At 63.5% G+C, this 20,038-nt stretch overlaps 1 protein-coding gene across 8 annotated transcripts in view; it reads left to right on the forward strand.

Annotated features, from left to right (window-relative positions):
- The window catches only part of CACNA1H (calcium voltage-gated channel subunit alpha1 H), a 67,393-nt gene that overhangs the window by 28,793 nt on the left and 18,562 nt on the right, over window positions 1-20,038 (forward strand). For 7 of the 8 annotated variants that reach the window (XM_073014984.1, XM_073014985.1, XM_073014987.1 and 4 more), the window contains exons 3-9: window positions 11,684-11,796; window positions 12,072-12,205; window positions 12,567-12,664; window positions 15,228-15,387; window positions 17,154-17,469; window positions 17,613-17,705; window positions 18,565-19,354. In XM_073014984.1, coding sequence (XP_072871085.1) covers window positions 11,684-11,796; window positions 12,072-12,205; window positions 12,567-12,664; window positions 15,228-15,387; window positions 17,154-17,469; window positions 17,613-17,705; window positions 18,565-19,354 — 1,704 coding nt within the window. The remainder of the gene's footprint in view (window positions 1-11,683; window positions 11,797-12,071; window positions 12,206-12,566; window positions 12,665-15,227; window positions 15,388-17,153; window positions 17,470-17,612; window positions 17,706-18,564; window positions 19,355-20,038) is intronic. The other variant, XM_073014991.1, reaches the window with a different exon arrangement.

Genomic DNA, 20,038 nt, shown 5'->3' on the forward strand with positions numbered 1-20,038 from the left:
TGGGATCATTTCGGCTCCTCCGGTGGGTGGTGGGTGGGAGGCTCTGTGGGGTGGGGGAGGCGGACCTCACCCCGCCTGGGTGCAGCCCCGTGGACATAGAGGCGGAGGCCAGGGCTGCTCCCTGTGGGGCCCGAGTCTCCTGAGGCCACTGTGCAGGGAGGAGCTCTGTTGAGACGGAATGTTCCGGCAGCCGGGAGTGAGCCGTCCACTCATGGAGCGGTGACTTCAGTCCCCCAGGTGGTAGCCTGTGGTGGGCATGGGCTCCCCGCACCCCTGCGCTGGGGGTGGCGCGCTCCCACGGGCAGCCCAGCCCCTGTGCCCTCCTGTGACCCGCGGCGCCGGCTGGAGACAAACACTCCATGTTTGACTGCTGCCCGGGCTCCCCACCCCCACCGCCCGTGTGAGTCACGCAAGTACAGGCGGCTGGCTCCGGCCACATTCCCCTGGCCAGGCCACGGGGGAGAGGGACTCCCACATCGGGGGCCTGGCTGGGGTGGAAGCTCAGGGTAGGCTGCACTTTGAGACTCAGAGCAGACTGGGGGCGGCTGGGAGAGGCTAGGGGTGAGGACCAGGACGAGGCCAGGAGAACTTGCAGCCCCCTGATGAGACAGTTGGTCAGTGTAGCAGGGACCCCCACCTCAACCCCCCTCTTGACGTTGCCCAGATCCTCCGTTCCCTGCCAGGGATGGGGGGCAGGTGATCTCCGTGGAGCTGAGTCCTGAGTCCTGGCCCCAGCCTGAGAGCTTCCGGGGTGGGAGTCGGCCACGGGGTCCATGGGCACTGCAGGTTCTCAGGAGGGCAACTGTCCCATCTCTGGACAGGTCAGTCTCCAGGGCTGGTACCGGTGCCTGTGAAGGAGGCCTGGGCCCCACACACCACCCCCGCCCCCACCTACTGTGACACCCACCACCCCCACCCCCCACCCTCCAGGACACCCACCGTGACTCCCCCAGCAGCAGGGATTGGGGTGGGACATGGTGGGGCCCCGGGTGGCTGTTTCCGGGAAGTTCTGTGTCAGGCCTGGAGCCTGGGAACCCGGTACCCTCCAGCCCCGTGCGGCTATGGGAATCCTGGGGCTGCCCTCGGGAGCCGGCCTCCCCAGGACCCCTGACAGGTTCTGTTGGGTCTGATGGCACTGCGTCCCCCTCTTTTCCCCAGCACAGAGGGGTCCTCAGGACCCCACCCGAGTTAAAACCCTGCAGTGGCTTCTCCCGAGGAAGGAGATGGGCGTGGGGGCCGCCCTCAGCGTGGAACTGGGGATCCCGCCCAGCCCCTCCCCCCAGCCCTGACCGGGTTTCCTCCTCCGTTGTCTCCATGGCAACGGCCTCCAGGGAAGGAAGAGAACCTCCTTCAATCAGCGCATCACTGGCATCCCTGATCCTGGATCGCGTGGCTGCCTTGCCCTCCCTCTTCCCAGCCAATCCCCTCCCCCTAACAGGCCCCGCTGGAGAACAGGACACTTGTCTGTCGTGGCGTTGGGGTCATGGGTCCGGCAGAGGCGCTGTGCTCAGGGCAGGCTCTGGAGCTCCCTGGGCACCGTCCCGTCCTGCAGGTTTCATGTATTTTCTGTCGTCTCCCCTGTGAGGCTGTGGGGCGACCCTGGGGGGAGCGTGCGAGAGCACATGCATGTACACGGGTGTGCACGTGACCTGGTATGTTGCTCCCCCAGTGGGGTCTGTCCCATCCCACCTGCTGGGAGACTCCAAAGTCTGCCAACATCCGGCTCTAGAATGTCCTCACTGCAGAGGGAGACTGAATTAATTAATTCCCTCCTGGATCAGTTAATTAACCACAGGTACTCTGGAGCCGTGTCCATGCCGCCTGGGGAAGGGGTGTCTGCCTGGGCGGCCGCGGCTGCTCCAGTGTTTCATCGGACGCCAGGGACCAGAAGAGTCAAGGCCAGCTGGACTGTGCCTGGCCCCTCAGGCCTAGGTGGAGCTGGTAGGGCAGATGGGACACCAGCCCACTCCACAGGATGTAGGCCAGACTCCAGGGCGTCACTCCTGCCCACGGAGGCTTCCGGCGCTTCAGGAATGGTCAGGCCCAGCCTGTCGCATGGACAGGGCTCCTCCGCGAGCCCTGAGATCAGGGAGCAGACCCTGGCCAAGGCTCCGGCGCACTGAGTCCTTGACAGCTTTGGGCCTTACTGCCTGAAGCAGAGGCTGAACTGTGGAGGCCGGCAAGTGTGGGACCGAGGCTCCGGTGAATGGGGCCACCAGCCCCAGAGGACTCCAGGCGGCTTGGCCTGGGCACCTGCGCACAGCAGCTGTCCTGCCTTCGACGGACATGCATGGGGAGGGCTCCTCACCTGCTGCCAGGGACTGCTCGTCTCCCGGCCCTCAGCCTCATCCTCTGTGAGCCTGGGAGGAGGCACAGATGCCACGTGAGTCTCCGAGCGCCCTTGCCCTCTCCTGGGCATCCGGACCCCCTGGTGGAAGGCAGGTCTCAAGGCGCTGGAGGGCACCAGGAGTCGTCACGTGGCCGGGTGGGCCCAGGGCATGTGGGGGCCTTCTGCCCAGCGAGAGTGGAAGCCACATGGCAGGAGGAGGAGACACCCCCTACCACACCCTGCCTTCCCAGGTGCCGGGTCTCAATTCCCGGTCCAAAGGGCGCTCAGAGTGGCGACTGCAGACAGGCACAGGGCTCCAGCGAGGCTGCCATTTAGAGGGAAAGCTGGAAACGCAGGCTGTGGTGATGCCTGAAGTGAGGTTTGCGTACCACGGGGTTGGCCGTTTCGTTCCATGGGGTTGGCCGTTTTATTTCATGGGGTTGGCCATTTTATTTACTTATTTATTTGACGATCAGCTGATTTTAAGGAATTAACATTTTAAAGCGCACGGTCAGCGACTTTCGCATTGTTGAACCATCACCTCTGCCTAGTTCCGGAATGTTTCCCTCGCCCCAGAGGGAAACCGCGTCCCCGTCAGCCCTCGCTGCCCAGCCCTGGCGGTCTCTACCTTGCTTTGTCTCTGGGTTTGCCTGTGCAGGACTTTCCTTGTGACATGTGGTCCTTCTGTGCCCAGCTCCTCCTGGCATCACGTCCCCGGCTTCACCCGCGTTGTGGCATGTCGAGCTTCCTTCTTTTTTATGGTTGGGTAATATTCCGCCCTGTGGCCAGACTGCGTTCCGTCCATTCATGGGTCTGTTGGACCCCAGGCTGTTTCCATCACAGGCTGTCAGGGTCAGTGCTGCCGCGGACACGCGTGGACCCGTCTGTCGTGAGTGCCTGTTTCCCTTGTCCCTGGTGTAGGCAGGATTGGCCTTCATGGCCTCACCCACCGGTTATCTGGAACAGGATTAGACATGCCCTGGGTGGGAGCTGGACTCCTGGATGCTGTCTGTGGGTCCTGCCAGCAGCAGCCAGACTCCCATGTGGACCCAGCCATCTGCAGAGGCCTCCCCTAAGTCTGCCCTTCTGGGGAACCCCGGAGATGCTCAGAAAGCCTATGGGGCCGGGCGCGGTGGCTCACGCCTGTAATCCCAGCACTTTGGGAGGCCGAGACGGGCGGATCATGAGGTCAGGAGATGGAGACCATCCTGGCTCACACGGCGAAACCCCGTCTCTACTAAAAATACAAAAAGTTATCCGGGCGTGGTGGCGGCGCCTGTAGTCCCAGCCACTCGGGAGGCTGAGGCAGGAGAATGGCGGGAACCCGGGAGGCAGAGCTTGCAGTGAGCCAAGATTGTGCCCCTGCACTCCAACCTGGGGAACAAAGACAGACTCCGTGTAAAAAAAAAAAAAAAAAAAAAAAAAATCTAGTGGGGCACGGGGGTCCACAGCAGGTGAGTAGCCAGTCGGCGTGTGTAGGGGCTGGAGGTGGGATGTGTGGGGGGCCAGGGTGTACCACACTGGTCCTCCCGGGGCTGCTCAATGGGGTCTTCTTCACGGTGTTTTGAATAAAAATGCGCGGCTCCCTTGGGGAGTCCCAGCAGGGCTGTTCAGAAGCTGGGCCCAGGGATCCCGGAAGGCCGGGGCCCACCCTGCTGTGACTGCACAGGCCGGGACTCCCGGACATTTCGTTTTTGTAATTGCACACGCAGGGCCTGGATTCGCCGTGCAGAAAGCCAGACGATGCCGTGGCGGGGGGCGAATGTCCAAGGGTCACTGTGGAGTCTGCCCGTGTCCTGAGTGCCCCGTCTTGTCCCTCCCCATGGTGTTCTGATCCTCTAGCGATTCCCTGAGAACTTCTGTGTGCGTCTGCGCACACGTGCGCGCACACACGCTCCTCGAGGTGGCCTGCACTGTGGCTTCTGTCGTGAATGGGGTCACGTGCCCTCCGTGACTCACTCCTCCCACCCTGTGTACCTTGGACCTGGCTCGGTACCGATGCCCACGGCACCACTGCCACCTTTCGGGTGGCCACGTAACGCTTCCTGACCGGGTGAATGTGCCGTGTCAGTGGAGATATTCTGCTCTTCCAGCTCTTGTCGATACAAGCAGTGCGCCCTGGCTCTCAGGGCCGTGACCACCACTGTGGCCGGCAGACTTCAGGGCGGTCGGTTCCACCCCCGTGGCCTCGAGGGTCCTTTGGAGCTGCCGCGGTTCTGAGTGGGGGTGGACACAGATACAGGGCCGGAGGGTCGAAGTTCTGCGAAGGTGGGAAATGCGTCGTTTTGTTCTGACCAGGCGGCCGGTTCCCGGGGATCTCCTGTGCCACTCACTGACTCCCAGGGTCTGCGGCTGGCCCAGCCCCTCCTGGGTCTCTCGATGTGGGACCAAAGCTGTTGCTTCCCCTGCAGCAAAGGGGACAGAGTCCCTCAGAGCACACGACCGTCCCCTCCACGCTGCGGGCTGATGGCTCTTGCGGGCATGGGCTTCCCCCCTGAGTAGACAAAGGGCTTCTCCTTAAACAAATTGGAAAAGTGAGGTTGAGCGCTCCTGAGAATGAGGGCCAGGAGGGGAGGAGGCAGCCAGCACGGCGTGGGGCCGTGGGCAGAGCGGGCAGGAGGGAGCGGCCTCAGCCTTGGCATCCTCTGCCCAGGGCAGGAAGGGTTTGCCCAGCCAGGGATGGGTGCAGAGAGGGGAGCATGCGGCTGGGAGTCCTGGCTGCCTGTGACCCCAGCTGCAGTCTGTGCCCTGCGGGGCGTGGGGTCTTGAGTGGGGGGCTGTGGCCCACCTCACCGTGGGCTTCCCCTTCCTGCTCTGGGTGCCTTCCCCGCCCACACCCCTGCCCCTGGCGCGGGCCGCTGGTGCCCAGCTGTTGCGGATTTGGCCTAATGGGGCTCAGCTGGCTGAGCAGATTGCTCTGGGGACAGCGTGCGGGGAGGGAGCGGCTCAGCCTCCCGATCCTCACAGCTGCAGAGCCCTGCGGCCCCCGCACTGATGTCAGGATGCAGCCCAGCAGGGAGCCCCACTGGGATCCCTCGAAGCCACAGCCTTGCTTGGGGGCCACTCTGACCATAGAGGAGGGACCAGGCAGCAGCTGCACCTGGAGACATCCGTCCCTTCACAGGGGTGGCACTCCCCTGTGGTCTGAGGAGCTGAGGCTGGCCCATGGCTTTGATGCCTTAACCATCTCTTGAGGAGGGGCACACAGCCCCGCCTCCATCCCTCTGTAGAAATGTCTGTCCTGACCTTGCTCCGGCTAACGTGGAGGCCTTGGTGTGGTGAAAACGTGTCCTCCAGAGCCAGCAGGAGCCAGGCCGAGCTGTGTCCGGAGGGCAGATGGAGGGTCTTGTTTTGCAGGAGGATCTTGTTTTGCAGGAGGATCTGCATAAAACCTGTCAGTGCCAGAAAGATGAAATAGCCCGTTTGTACAGATGGGGACGCTGAGGCTTAGAAAGGGGGAGGTGCAGGTGGAGGTAGAATTGGGGTCAGGCTCTTGTGCCACGGCCCTGGCCTGAGGATTAGTCACGGGGCAGGGGCAGGGAGGCCCTGGCCCCAGGATACCTGAGCCAGCAGGTCTGGGTGAGCCTGGGAGCTGATGTTAGCTGATGTTTTGGGTTGGGGTGGTCCAGGACCACTCTTTGAGCCATGCTGGTCCCAGAGCACGTGGGCTTCTGAGGACCCCTTGTCCCTACCCAGGACCTTGGAGACTGCTGGCTCTGGGGAGAGGGGTCCCATGGCACCTCAGGGCTCAGCTGGCACTGTTTGGGGGTCTGGCAACCCCGACCTTTGCTGAGTGACCCTGAGACTGGTTCCTGGCCCCCAAGAATCCCAGGTCTCCAGCATCTTCAGTGCAGAGATAGCAGCTGCCAGGGTTCCCCCCACTCCCAGACACTCCCCCTCACCCAGCAGCGGGGAATGCGGGCCTTGCTGCCCCCCACACAACAGGAAGTACTTCTGGGGCTGCCCACGCCCACGCCCAGGGGCCAGGAGAAAACGGCACCTTCAGAGCTGTGCGCTTTCAAGCTGGGAAGAAGAGTTTGGGAGTCTTTCCTCCTCGACTCCCCGCGGAGGAGAAAGCGGGGATCAGTGGAGCAGCTCCAGTGAAGCTGTGCGTTTCCGGCCAGGAGGCCACTTCCTGGCCCCCACACCTAACCCCAGCCCTCCCGGCTCGGGTACACCCAGGACAGGCCCAGGCGAGGCGGCCGCTTCAGCACCATGGACAGCAGCCGCCACACCACTGCCTGCCCTGCGTCCGTGCCTCCTGACCCGCCAGAGGCTGGCATTGGGGGTGTGCTGGAGCTGGGCCCCTCGGAGGATCCCCTGGGTCCTGAGAGCTGAGGGGGCTCCTGTGGACCTTGGTGTGGGCTGCCGTGGCCACAGGTGGTGCCCGTGTGGGAAGGGGAGCACTTAGCACCACAGAAAGGAGGCTGGGGGCCATCTTTGTTCCAGGGTCCTGAGGTAAGCAGCGGTCTGCAACAGGAAGCCTGCGGGGGTGAGAAAAAGCAGTTCTTCTCCCAGAGACGGAGGAGCTGGTGTCCCTGAAGCATCCTGGGCAGGACTGGTTTTCTTCGTGGGTGCCAGCTGGGGAGGCCTGGCCCCAGGCAGGGCTGCAGGAGTAGGAAGGGGGCTTCACACCTGCCCAGCCCCTCAGAAGTGCACAGGCCTGGAGACCTGAGGAAGGGGAGGTGGCCAGGGTCTGCTGGACCTGGCAGGTGCCCTGAAGAGTATCCTTTTTTTTTTTTTTTTTTTTTTTTTAACATGGAGTCTTGCTCCGTCACCCAGCCTAGAGTGCAGTGGCGTGATTGTGGCTCACCGCAGCTTCCACTTCCTGGGGTCAGGCAATCCTTCCACCTCAGCCTCCTGAGTAGCTGACACCACACTCAGCTTATTTTTTTGTTAACTATTTTTGTAGCGGTGAGGTCTCACTACATTGTCCAGGCTGGTCTTAGACTCCTGAGTTCAAGTGATCCTCCTGCCTCAGCCTCCCAAAGTGCTGGAATGACAGGTGTGAACCACTGCGCCCAGCCCGAGAGCACTGATTTTAGAGTGTGGGACTGAGGGACAGGATGGGTTCTGTGCTTGAGGGGTCTTTCATCAGGACCCCACCGCGGAGGGGGTCTTCAGCCGTGTACCCCTGTTCAAGCCTCTCTCTGGGGGGGTTTCTCCTTTATGAGCCTCTGGCCTGCATTGTGGGGCAAGTGAGCCCAGCCCAGCAGGGGCCGCCTGGGGAACATGTCACCCAGGCCAGACTCCAGGGGCTGGAGAAGGCTCCTGTGGTCCCCCCCAACCTTGGTCTGTCAGAAAAGAGGAGAGTCACTGAGGTCCTGGGGCTTGGCCCAGGGAGGTGAAGGAGCAAGGGTTGGTGGGTGCGTTGCCACTGGCCGGGCCTCAGGGTCTGCTCCCTGCCTGAGGGAGACCCCGTAGCTGAGACCGTCTCACTGCGCTGCTGCCCTTGGCTGCCTGGCCTTTCCCTGGCTGGGTTCCCTGACTGTTCGGTCGCCCTGCAGCCACCAGGCCCTGTCCCAGGGCTGCTCCCGGCCACGCTGGCCCGCCTTCCTTCCACCCGCAGTGGAAATTGATTCTAATTTGTAGAAGTTGATTTGAAACCTAAAAGAATTTTTAATTAAAACCCAAAAAATCCATCTGTGTAATTAAGGCTCTGGAAGTCACCGGGCTCCGTGCGAGGCAGCCGGCAGATACTGCGTGTCCTCAGCTGGCCACAGAAGTGTGGCCGGGACGGCGTGACACATGAGGGCCAGCCTGCTCAGCCCGGAGCTGCCCGAGCCCCTGCTGGCCTATGCGGGACGTGGGACGTGGGACGTGGACTGGCTGCTCCCCTCTCTAGGCAAAGTTCCAGGGGGCACTGGGACCTGGTACATCTGGCAGTTCCTCTCCAGGGCAGGGAGGGCTGGTGGCTGGGGTGTGACCCGGTTGGGAGGTGCCCAACATGCCTGCCTGTCACCTCCTCTGTTGTGAGAGGCCTCCTTGGGGTCCCCCGGACCCTGCTACACCACCGTTCCCCCCAGAGCTGCGCCACAGGCACAGGGGTGGGGTCCTTGGCATTGGAGGAGCTCTCTGGGATTGTGGGGCTAATTTCAGGGTGAGTGCTGGGGGAAGGGGAGGCAGAGGATCTACGCTGGATAGGGGCCCTGCAGACCCAAGACCTGCGAACCGAGAGGCTGGCCTGGCTGTGTGGCCTCAGGCACACTCGGGGTCTCTGCGAGCCCGGGAGGCCGGCCTGGCTGTGTGGCCTCAGGCGCGCTCGGGGTCTCTGTGAGCCCGGGAGGCCGGCCTGGCTGTGTGGCCTCAGGCGCGCTCGGGGTCTCTGCGAGCCAGCACCTGTGCAGCACCATGGGTCCAGGAGATTTGGGGTTGCCATTGTCGCCAGGCATAGCTCAGGAGGCCATCTGCAGTTGGGGTGCCTGCAGGCCCAGCTTTGTCCCTCTAAGGCCTTCAGCTGTGTGTGTGATTTTGGGGGGGCATGCGCCTGGATGAGAGGGGCTCACTGGATGAGAGGGGCTCACCCCTGCTTGGAAAAGACAGTGCCCCATCCCCCACTAAACCAGATGGTCTGAGAGGTTGGGGAGGGGCACCCAGGCCCCCTTATGGCTTCCTGCACAGCCAGTCACAGAGGCTTGGGGTGGATCTCAGTGGCATGGTAGAAGGGGCAAAGGTGTCCAGGTAGGACCCTGGCTTGGGGACCCGTAGCTGGCCGTCTTTGAGGAGTGACTAAGCATTGGATCCCACCCACCCCTGCCAGGCCCTCTGTGCCATGGGGGCAGCTCTCGTGGTGACTGGCACTGACTGGTCCTGGGCTCTGACACCATCCACTCTACTCTGCCGGCCGGACAGGCCTAGAGATGGCTGGTCAGAGGTGCTGGCCCCTTCCCTTCTGTCCCCATTGGCCTCTCCGCCTCAGGGTCTGGGCCGGGTCCAGAAGTCGGCATTCCCCTCAGTGCTGGGGAGGCCATGCCGTACCTTTAGCTCTAAGTCCTGAGCTGGCTGGGGTGGCAGGAACTGCCAGGGTCAGGCAAGTGGCTGGGGGCCAGCCCGGGTGCAGGGAGGGTGTGAAGGGCCTTGTGTCCAGGTAGCTCCCTAGCTTAGGGCACCCCCCGCTTCAGCCTGGACGTGTCTGGGGAATCTCCAGGGTGATTTCAGAGCAGGCCTGGGAGAAATCGGGCAACGGCTGGAGACATCTGGAGGCGGGTCTCGGCCCTGAGTCCTGGTGTCCAGGGGTGGCTGGAAACTGCCTGCTTTCATAGTGGAATGTGTGTGTGCTGGTTGGGGGCCCAATTTAAAGGAGAGTGTGGAGAGAGGGGACAGAGAGGTAGCCTCAGGCACCCATGGGACAGTCTGACTGCCCCCATTGGGTGGATGGGTAAACTGAGGCCTGGGATGCCCTGTGCCCAGGGAGAGGCAGTGCCATCTACAAGACCCATGGCTCAGCCAGGCTGGAGTGGAGTGCAGTGGGGGCTCAGGTCAGGGAGCACCATTCCCACCTGCTTCTGCTGTGTCCTGTCCTGACTGGGTGCCTTCGAGCTCCTCCCCACCAGCCTGTTCCATTGACCCACGAAAACCCCTCCCCCCGGGAAATGACGGCCCTCAGAGACGCACAAAGGCAGTCCCCAGCCAGCCCCGCAGAAAGGTGCTATCTGCAGCAGTTAGGGGACAAAGGTGCCCGAGGCGGGGGGCAGAGCCGCCATCCACCGTCATTCCCTTGCACTGCCATTGGGTCAGGAGGCCGGGAGAGGCCAAGGGGCCTGGCACGGCTTCCACAGCGGGGCCTCGGCTCCTGCCCCCACCACCTTGAGCAAGTCACACAACACGCCCACCCCCACCTCGTCCAGCAAGGACCGTGTTCCGAGGCTTGCTGTGAGCGCGCTCACACACTGGCCGCTGGGCTTGCACTGGGTGCGTCTCCGGTAGGCGGCAGTGCGTGCTGTGGCCTCGCCCACCTACGGGACAACAGCGTGGCCGTGCCAGCATGCCAGCTGCCTTGGCGGGAGGCTGATTTCGGCTTCTTGCAGCCGTGTTACAGCAGAGGGTCTGTTACTGCTGAACCCATTAAGTGTAATTACTGCCCTCTTGGTGGGAATGCGTAATTACATTGGTGGCCTGGTAGCCGTGGCACTGGCATCAAATGCTGACCTGCCAGGAGGCTGGGGCCCTGGCTTTGTGGGAGGGAGGGTTCCGGGATGGGCTGCTGGGGTCCCTGAGGGAGGGGCTTCTGGCTGGACTGACAGGCGAAGGCAGGGAAGGTCCTCGTCACCGAGCCTCTTCCCCTCCTACTGTGGCAGCTGCCCTTCCTGTCATCCCTGAGAGTTTCAGACACTCAGACCCTGACCTCAGTGCTGCACGCAGCACCCGGGATCTCCGCTGTAGTGAGCATGGCCCGTGTTGGGCAGGGGGCGCTGCTGCTACCATCATCCGGGTCCCAAGCAAGTCTGCCAGGGGTGAGGGGGAGCCCTGGGCGCTGAGGCCTGTGGTCTGCGCGAGGTGGGTGCCAGGAAGGGCGGCCACTGAGAGTCAAGCACAGGCCCAAGTCCAGAGCCAAGGGTGGTGATGGCCACCAGGCCACCCCCGAACTAGCTGTGAGTGGATGCCCAGTTCCATCCCCTCCTCAGTTCCCACGTGTTGGGGCTGGCAGGGGCTGGCAGAGCTGGGGGACTTCCCGAGGCTGTTTGTTGACAAGTTGGCGTTTTCCAAATGCCGACTTCTGTGTGCCTTAAGGAAGGTCCCTCCGGGTCCACAGTCATCCACCGGATTGCCCCTTCCTCCTTCCTCTGGTTCCCTGGTCAGAGTGGGGCCCTGCAGCCCTGGGATGGAGGGCCAGGAAAGCCTGCCCCAAGTGTGCGGCCGCCCAGGCCTGGAGGGTGGGACGGGGAGCCCTGTCCCGGTGGGTCACATGGCGGTACCCGGACATCCCCTGGGGCCCTCCCAGTTGCACAGGGTGCCCGGCACGCAGCCCCCCAGCGAGGGAGCCCTAGGCCGCCTGGGCCCCACGTGGGCAGCTAGGCTCTGGGAGTCTGAGTGGTCCTCATTGGGGCCTCACTCCTGACGCGGCCAGCCCCCCGAGGGCTCCTGCTTCCCGCTTTCTTAATGAGCCAACGCCGGGGGCCTGGGGGCCGGGCCTGGGACGGCGACCCCCACGGCGCAGAGCCCGGCCAGGCGCAGGCTCCCGGCGCCACCTGGTGGCTGCTTTGAGGACTGTCCGTGGGCCCTGCAGGTCCCCATCCTGGACGCCCCCACGCGCGCACACCCATGGCGGGGCATCGGGTGACCGGGTGGACACTTGGAGGGCCCCGTGGGGCGGGTCCCGGGCTGCGCCGGCGTGCTCCTTAACCCGCGGCGACACGTGGTTCGAGCACGTGAGCATGCTGGTGATCATGCTCAACTGCGTGACCCTGGGCATGTTCCGGCCCTGTGAGGACGTTGAGTGCGGGTCTGAGCGCTGCAACATCTTGGAGGTGAGGGGCGTGGCTCGGGGGTGGGGAGGGGGCGTGGTTCGGGGTGGGGCGGGGGTGTGGCTCGGGGTGGGGCAGGGTTGGGGGTGGGGTGAGGTTCAAGGTGGGGCGGAGCGTGGGGGCGGGGCTCGGTGTGGCGGGGCTAGGAGCGGGGTGAGGTTCGGGGCGGGGCGTCGGGTGGGGGCGGGGCTCAGGCTGGGGCGGGGCTGAGGCTTGAGGGGAGTGGGCTGAGCTGAGCCGAGCGGTTCCATGGGCTCTCCTGATTGCTCCTCCCGCAGGCCTTTGACGCCTTCATTTTCGCCTTTTTCGCGGTGGAGATGGTCATCAAGATGGTGGCCTTGGGGCTGTTCGGGCAGAAGTGTTACCTGGGTGACACATGGAACAGGCTGGATTTCTTCATCGTCGTGGCGGGGTAGGTCCCGCCTCGGAGAGACCACAGCGCTGGCGAAGGGGCCCCGCCCCACCCCACAGGGATCCCTGTGTCCCACCTGTAAAGAAAGATGGGAGGTGTGTTCTGGAGGGATCCAGGTAGAACCAAGGACCCTGTCTGGGACTCCGGAGATCCTCCTTCCTGGGCACAGGTGAGGGAGGTGGCCTCCTGGTGTGACCAAGGGTCGTGCTCCTGCTACCTTGGGGCCTATTCTGGCCTATTCAAGGCGCTCCGGGTGCCAGGCTGGCCGACTCTGTGCCTGCCCGCCTTGCTCTGCACCCCAGCCCCACCCCTGGCCGCCTGGGCCCCTCGCTGAGCTGCTCCCTCTCGGCCCCACCCCCAGCATGATGGAGTACTCGTTGGATGGACACAACGTGAGCCTCTCGGCTATCAGGACCGTGCGGGTGCTGCGGCCCCTCCGTGCCATCAATCGCGTGCCGAGTAAGTGACCAGCCCCACCTGGGCTTGAGACCGACAGGCTTGCGTGTCTGCCAGCCCTGCAGAGCGCTCAGAAGGGCTCACAGGAGCACAGGACTAGGAGGTGAAGGTTCCCAGGCACTCAGACCCCAGCCCAGACCCCAGCACTGGGGGGGCCCCTGCCACTATCTATGGACCCTGCAGGTCTGGGGAGAATCAAGCTGGGGTGTGGTGGGCAATCAGCATTCACAGGGTCCCTGGCTCCCACATGGCCGAGTGACAACCTCGGGTTCCTCCTCTGCGTGGCATCTGGGGCAAGGCTGGGGGCCAAGCAGATCCATGGTGGATTTGCTGTCTGGCGCATCCTAGTGTGGCTCATGGCTGGTGGAGACACCCTTGTGAGTGCAGCTCAGCTCACCTGGGGGCTCTGTGCAGCACCCCCTTCACTCCCACACAGGCGAGGGGAGAGCCTGACACCTGTCCTTTGGACAGCTCACCCTCCCTATCCGCCACTGCTTCTGGCCCTCACCCTCCTGCCAGGAGCCCCACCCAAAGGAAGAGGGGAAGCTGGCTGGCCAGGGCTGGGCCTCCGTGTCCCCTGCTGAGCAGCTGATTTTCTAGAAGGAAGGCTGGAAACCCTTCAGGACTTGGCCAGCAGGTGTGAGGAGGGAGCCTGGTGGAGAGGAGCTGCTGTGTGTCTGCTGTGCGCTGGGGATGAGGGGAGGCAGAGGAAGAGCTTCCCGGGAAGTCACATGCCTGCTTGTTTGGGAAAGATCCGGTCAAACCCGGGCCACCCACCCGCGTCAGGGGATGGGGTGGGATCGTTCTTTAAAGCCCTCAGGGCTACATTCAGCTGCTCTGGCTCCTGGGGGTGGGTGCAGCCCCCACGAGGCCGTAAGAGGCCCGAGTGCACGCTCTGTGTAGGAGTGGCCCCATGTGTGCACATGTCGGTGTAACACAACCTTTCTGGCTACCTAACCAGGGTCCTGGTGGCCTTGGCACTCAGGGCTTGACCTGCAGCACCCCCCCCAAAGTCACAGATCCCCGGAGCTAGGCTCTCCTTCCCCTGGAGCCTCTAGCTTCCCAAAAGGCAGGTGCCACTTGTCCCCGAGCCGCTCTTCCCCGAGCCTGCCTTCCTCCTGCCTGCCTTGGCTCAACTGTGCAGCTCAGATAGGGCTTGAATACTGTGTGACACTGATTAACAGAGCCTGAACCTCAGTTTCTCCTGGAATAGTGGCGTACAGGGGTACCCATGACCCCAAGGGTGGCTGAGCCTGCGGTGAGTGGACGCACGTGTGGCTCTTGGCCCTTTGCCCGGCACCCACTGTATGCTCAGTCTGCACACCGGCCTGGCCCCACCTGTTGGAGCATGAAGTAACCCAGCATACACAGCCCCCTGGAATTCCACGGATGTTTACTTTTCAGGTTAAATTCCCACAGTGGCCCTAATTGTCGCCAGCAGCCTGGCCTCCTGGGGACCTGCTCCTGTCTCGAGGGAATTAGGGAACTCTTCCAGACTGCGTAATAACATTCCTGATAATGAGGGCACGTTCAGGGCTGCATCCCATTCTGTTGGCCTGGAGTCCACTCTGACCCTTGGATCATCTGTGATCTTTGAGGCAGTGCGGGCTGGCCAGGGCAGTGCTCACCGATTGTCTGCTCCTGTCGGCTCTTTTGACACTTCAGTGCCCCTCCTGGCTCTGACTCACCCTGTGACCTGAGGGGCCTGTTTTGCCATTGATACCCCTGGGTGCTGGGTGAGACCTTAGCGTCCCCGGGCTCCTGGCCCAGGGCTCTACCTGCTGCCTCAGTCTGGCCTTTGCTTAAATTTGGGGAAAAAGACGTCTTGGGGGAGCAGGCCCAGGATGGAGCAAGGGGCGCATGGGGCTTGGCTGACCCCCTTACTGGATTAATCTGGAGTTCACATAGCTCATAGCACCCCGGACCAATGGCTTCAGTGCTACCTCTTGAAAAACCACTGCCTGTCCTCCCCACCGCCTCCAGCAGCCTCTCTGAGGTGGGGCTCTGCTCTGGCAGGGTTCTCACTGGGCATCAGAAAGGTTTCAGGATGCCAGACCTGCTGCAGAGACCCCCTGAGGCAGCCCACCACCTGAGGTTCTGGGGCTCCCGAGGCCGCTGCTGCCTCGATGGCAACTTTAGGGTGCCGCTGGACAAGCCTGGAGGGCCACTGGGCTCCACCTGGTCATCTTGAGCCCCTGAGATGCCACATGGTCAGACCTGCTGCGGGCAGTCCCCTGCCTCCGCTCCCACCCCTCCACACCGCAGCCCTCCAAAAGCAGCAGACCTGCCATCCTGGGATGGTTGGAGGTGGAGACCTGGCACACCTCTGGATGTGTGTCAGACCCCAGGGTGTCAGTGTCCCCGGAGGCTGGCGGTGGTAGGAGGGGAGCCCTGATCACCCTAGGGGTGCAGGAAAGTCACCAGGGGGTGGCCTGAGTCAGTGTGTGGTGGGCGTGGACACCCGCTGTGAACAGTGGATGGGGCTCAGCGGAGCCAGGAGAGGCTGTAGCCCCGAGGACACTCCTGCAGGGCTTAGGAGTGCCAATCCTGGTCCTGCTGCCCACAGGCATGCGAATCCTGGTCACTCTGCTGCTGGACACGCTGCCCATGCTCGGGAACGTCCTTCTGCTCTGCTTCTTCGTCTTCTTCATTTTCGGCATCGTTGGTGTCCAGCTCTGGGCTGGCCTCCTGCGGAACCGCTGCTTCCTGGACAGTGCCTTTGTCAGGTGCCCAGGCCCCACCCCTGTGACCCCTGTGAGGCCCCGCCCGCCATGCATATAACACACCATGTGGCTCCACCCAACACAGTTACCGCCCCACGTGGCTCTGCCCATCATGCAGTCACCCGCCCTCCACCCCCGCCTTCGTCATGACTCCGCCCACCATGCAGTCACCTGTTCCTCCTGCACCCCCTCCCCCCCGCCCCCATCATGGCTCCGCCCACCATGCAGTCATCCGTCCCTCCCGCCCCCCCCCATGCACTATATGGTTCTGCCCACCATATAGTCTTCACCCACCATGCAGTCACCTGCACCCCCCCACCCCTGTCATGACTCCTCCCACCATGCAGTCACCACCTCACATTGGCTCCGCCCACCATGCAATCAAGTCCCCGCCTCACATGGCTCCGCCCACCTTGCAGTCAAGTCCCCGCCTCACATGGCTCCGCCCACGTGCAGTCGCTGGCCCCGCCCAACCACACCATAGGCCCCGCCCCCAGTGCCGCTTTTTCTCAGCCCCCAGGACACGTTAGTCCCCACACTCCGTCCCCTTTCCTCACTGCAGGGTCTCCTCACCCCTTACCCCGGGGTCCCCTCAGCCCTCCCCTGAAGGTCTCCCTTCAGCCCTCCCCTCAAGGTCTCCCCTCACGGTCTCCCCTCAGTCCTCTCCCCAGGGTCTCCTCTCAGTTCTCCCATCAAGGTCTCCCCTCAGCCCTCACCCCGGGGTCTCCCCTCAGCCCACTCTCAAGGTCTCCCCTCAGCCCTCCCTCAAGGTCTCCCCTCAGCCCTCATCTCAAGGTCTCCCCTTAGACCTCACCTTGGGGTCTCCCCTCAGCCCTCCCTCAAGGTCTCCCCTCAGCCCTCCCTCAAGGTCTCCCCTCGACCCTCTCCTCAAGGTCTCCTCTCAGCCCTCCCTCAAGGTCTCCCCTCAGCCTTCACCCTGGGGTCTCCCCTCAGCCCTCACCTGGGATCTCAGCCCTCACCCCCGGGGGCCCCTCAGCCCTTACCTCAAGGTCTCCCCTCAGCCCTCACCCCAGGGTCTCCCCTCAGCCCTCTCCCCGGGGTCTCCCCTCAGCCCTCACCTGGGGTCTCTCCTCAGCCCTCTCCCTGGGGTCTCCCCTCAACCTTCTCCCTGGGGTCTCCTCTCAGCCTTCACCTCGAAGTCGCTCCTCGGCCCTCAGCCCTCACCCCAGGGTCTCCCGTCGGCCCTCACCCGGGGTCTCCCCTCAGCCCTCTCCCCGGGGTCTCCCCTCGGCCCTCACCCCGGGGTCTCCCCTCGGCCCTCTCCCCGGGGTCTCCCCTCGGCCCTCACCCCGGGGTCTCCCCTCAGCCCTCACCCCAGGGCTGCCTCCCCTCCCTCACCCCGGGGTCTCCCCTCAGCCCTCACCCCAGGGCTGCCTCCCCTCCCTCACCCCAGGGTTCCCTCCGCTAGTCCCTTGCCCCTCCCCCCTCATCCCCTTCCAGGAGGAGCTGAGGTCTGAGCCTGGGTTTCTGGCTCCTGGGTCCTCCCTGTTTCTCTGTGCTCTTCTTTGTCAGTTTCTCTGTCTATCGCTGTTCCTTTGTGTCTTTGTCTTTCTATGGATTTGGGCTGAGGAGGCTGTGGTTTCTGCAGCACCAGTGTGTCCTTGACTCTGGTTCTGGGTCGTGACCCCGGTCCTATCACGCCCCCTGACCCTAAGTGTGTCCCCTGGTCCTGACCCTGATCGTGCCCCCGACCCTGACCGTCCCTGACGCTGATTGTACCTCTTGGCCCTGGCTGTGCCCATCCCCAGGAACAACAATCTGACCTTCCTGCGGCCGTACTACCAGACGGAGGAGGGCGAGGAGAACCCGTTCATCTGCTCCTCGCGCCGAGACAATGGCATGCAGAAGTGCTCGCACATCCCCAGCCGCCGTGAGCTGCGCGTGCCCTGCACGCTGGGCTGGGAGGCCTACGTGCAGCCACAGGCCGAGGGGGTGGGCGCCACACGCAATGCCTGCATCAACTGGAACCAGTACTACAACGTTTGCCGCTCGGGCGACTCCAACCCCCACAACGGTGCCATCAACTTCGACAACATTGGCTACGCCTGGATCGCCATCTTCCAGGTGGGCGGCAAGAAGGTGGGACGGGGACCCTGGGGCACGGCAGGGGAGCGGGTGCAGGACTCACTGCCCAGCCGAGACCCCAGGGGGCACGGGGAGGAGGAGGAGGGGTCATGCGGGCCCAAGTCCAGCCACCGCCCCCCCAGGTGATCACGCTGGAAGGCTGGGTGGACATCATGTACTACGTCATGGACGCCCACTCGTTCTACAATTTCATCTATTTCATCTTGCTCATCATCGTGAGTGTGGGCGGCAGCGTTCGCCATGATGGGCCCTGGTGTTAGCTGGCTGGAGGTGGGGTGGGGTGGGGTACCTGGATGGTCACAGGGGCTTCTGTCTGGCCTCCAGCTGAAGGGAGCACATAGGGGAGGGAGGCAGAGCTTGCAGGGGTGGGGAGATGGGGTTGGGGACCTCAAGAGGCCATGCCATCACCTAGACAGGGTCCAGGCCTGTGGGTGCTGGCTCAGGGCTGAAAAGCCAGGAACACCTCTGGAGAGTACACAGCCCCCCAGCGCAGCTTTCCACAGCGCGTGTGGCCCCAGGTGTGCTCCTCACCTGGTCCTCTCACAGGCCCCGTGGGGTCCCAGCAGAGTTGGGTTAATCAGGCTGCAGACATCTGTGGGGTCCTGGGTGTACTTAGAACCACCCTGCAAGGACCCAGCAGGTAACAGAAGCAGACAGACATCCCCAGCTTGTTCTCAGAGAGCAAGCGAGGAGAACGAGCAGAGATTTGCTGCACACTGGCTGGTGCTAAGGAGGAAACACACCTGGGGTGCTGGGGAGGGAAGAGTGGCCACCGTTGAGAGGGTCACCTCAAGGGCAGACCTGCAGGCGAAGGAGGAGCTGAGCCACATGGAGAGACAGGAAAGAGGATTCCAGGTCTTTTGTCCAAATAGGCATAAAGCAGCTACTGTGTGCCGCCTGCTGCAGATGTGGGGACTCAGCAGTGAACACCGCAGTAACCTGCCCATAGCAGGGCACCCCGCCCACTGTGCTTATGGCGTGGCCCTCCCTCGGATAGGCAGCGCGCAGTAGGGCTCAGTGGTGAATCAGAGACTCACTCACTCACTGCCACCTACCTGCCCGCCCCTGTCACAGGTGGGTTCCTTCTTCATGATCAACCTGTGCCTGGTGGTGATTGCCACGCAGTTCTCAGAGACAAAGCAGCGGGAGAGCCAGCTGATGCGGGAGCAGCGGGCGCGCCACCTATCCAACGACAGCACACTGGCCAGCTTCTCCGAGCCTGGCAGCTGCTACGAAGAGCTGCTGAAGTATGTGGGCCACATATTCCGCAAGGTCAAGCGGCGCGGCTTGCGCCTCTATGCCCGCTGGCAGAGCCGCTGGCGCAAGAAGGTGGACCCTAGCGCTGTGCAAGGCCAGGGTCCCGGGCACCGCCAGCACCGGGCGGGCAGGCACACAGCCTCGGTGCACCACCTGGTCTACCACCACCACCACCACCACCACCACCACTACCATTTCAGCCACAGCAGCCCCCGCAGGCCCGGCCCTGAGCCAGGCGCCTGCGACACCAGGCTGGTGCGGGCCGGTGCGCCCCCCTCACCACCCTCCCCAGGCAGCAGAGCACCCGACGCAGAGTCTGTGCACAGCATCTACCATGCCGACTGCCACATAGAGGGACCGCAGGAGAGGGCCCAGGTGGCACGTGCCGCCGCCACCGCTGCCGCCAGCCTCAAACTGGCCACAGGGCTGGGCACCATGAACTACCCCACCATCCTGCCCTCAGGGATGGGCAGCGGCAGAGGCAGCACCAGCCCCGGACCCAAGGGGAAGTGGGCCAGTGGGCCACCAGGCACTGGGGGGCACAGCCCCTTGAGCTTGAATAGCCCCGATCCCTACGAGAAGATCCAGCATGTGGTCGGGGAGCATGGTGAGGACCCAGCCCCACCCCATGGAGGAGGCGGTGGGACCTAGGCAGGGCGGGCAGGGTCTCCAGTGTGTCGTTCCTGCACCCACTCTGAGCACTCTTATGAACCCATCTTTGATTTGTGGAACAGACCAGCCGTGCCTCTGGAACCCATAAGAAGGGAAAAGAGGGAGGTCCTGCCCCCGTCAGTGCCAAAGCAAGCCCCCCGTGGCCCACATCTCACAGCAGGTGTGGTGGCCACGGAGGTGGGATTCTGAACCTGACAAGGCCTGTCAGACCCTCCTGGGCCAGCATCCGTTGCCCCTGCCCGGCTCCGAGAGGGACCATACGCTTGTGTCCACAGACTGGACACTTCCCTGGAGGACTTGCAGCACCCTTCGTGGTCATTGAGGCTGGCCCCCCTTCTAGGTGGGGACACCGAGCGGGGGAGTGTGGGGGAGGTACCGTCACAGAGTCAGCCAGTCAGGAAGAGAGAGGCTGGTGCAGGGTTCTCCTACCCGGGGCCTGGGCCTCCGTTGACCAGGTGAATGGGAGACTCCAGGACCCCCAGATAGTAGAGTTCCACACAGGCCTGGGGGTCCTTCCTGGTTCTGTACACAGATGTAGAGACACGGGCAGGGGTGTGTTCCCCGTGGCCACGATGGGTGCAGCTGAGGGTGCCAGGATGGGGTGTGCCCTCATACACTG

Source organism: Chlorocebus sabaeus, chromosome 5 (genome assembly GCF_047675955.1).
Source record: "Chlorocebus sabaeus isolate Y175 chromosome 5, mChlSab1.0.hap1, whole genome shotgun sequence".
Lineage (NCBI taxonomy): Eukaryota > Metazoa > Chordata > Mammalia > Primates > Cercopithecidae > Chlorocebus > Chlorocebus sabaeus.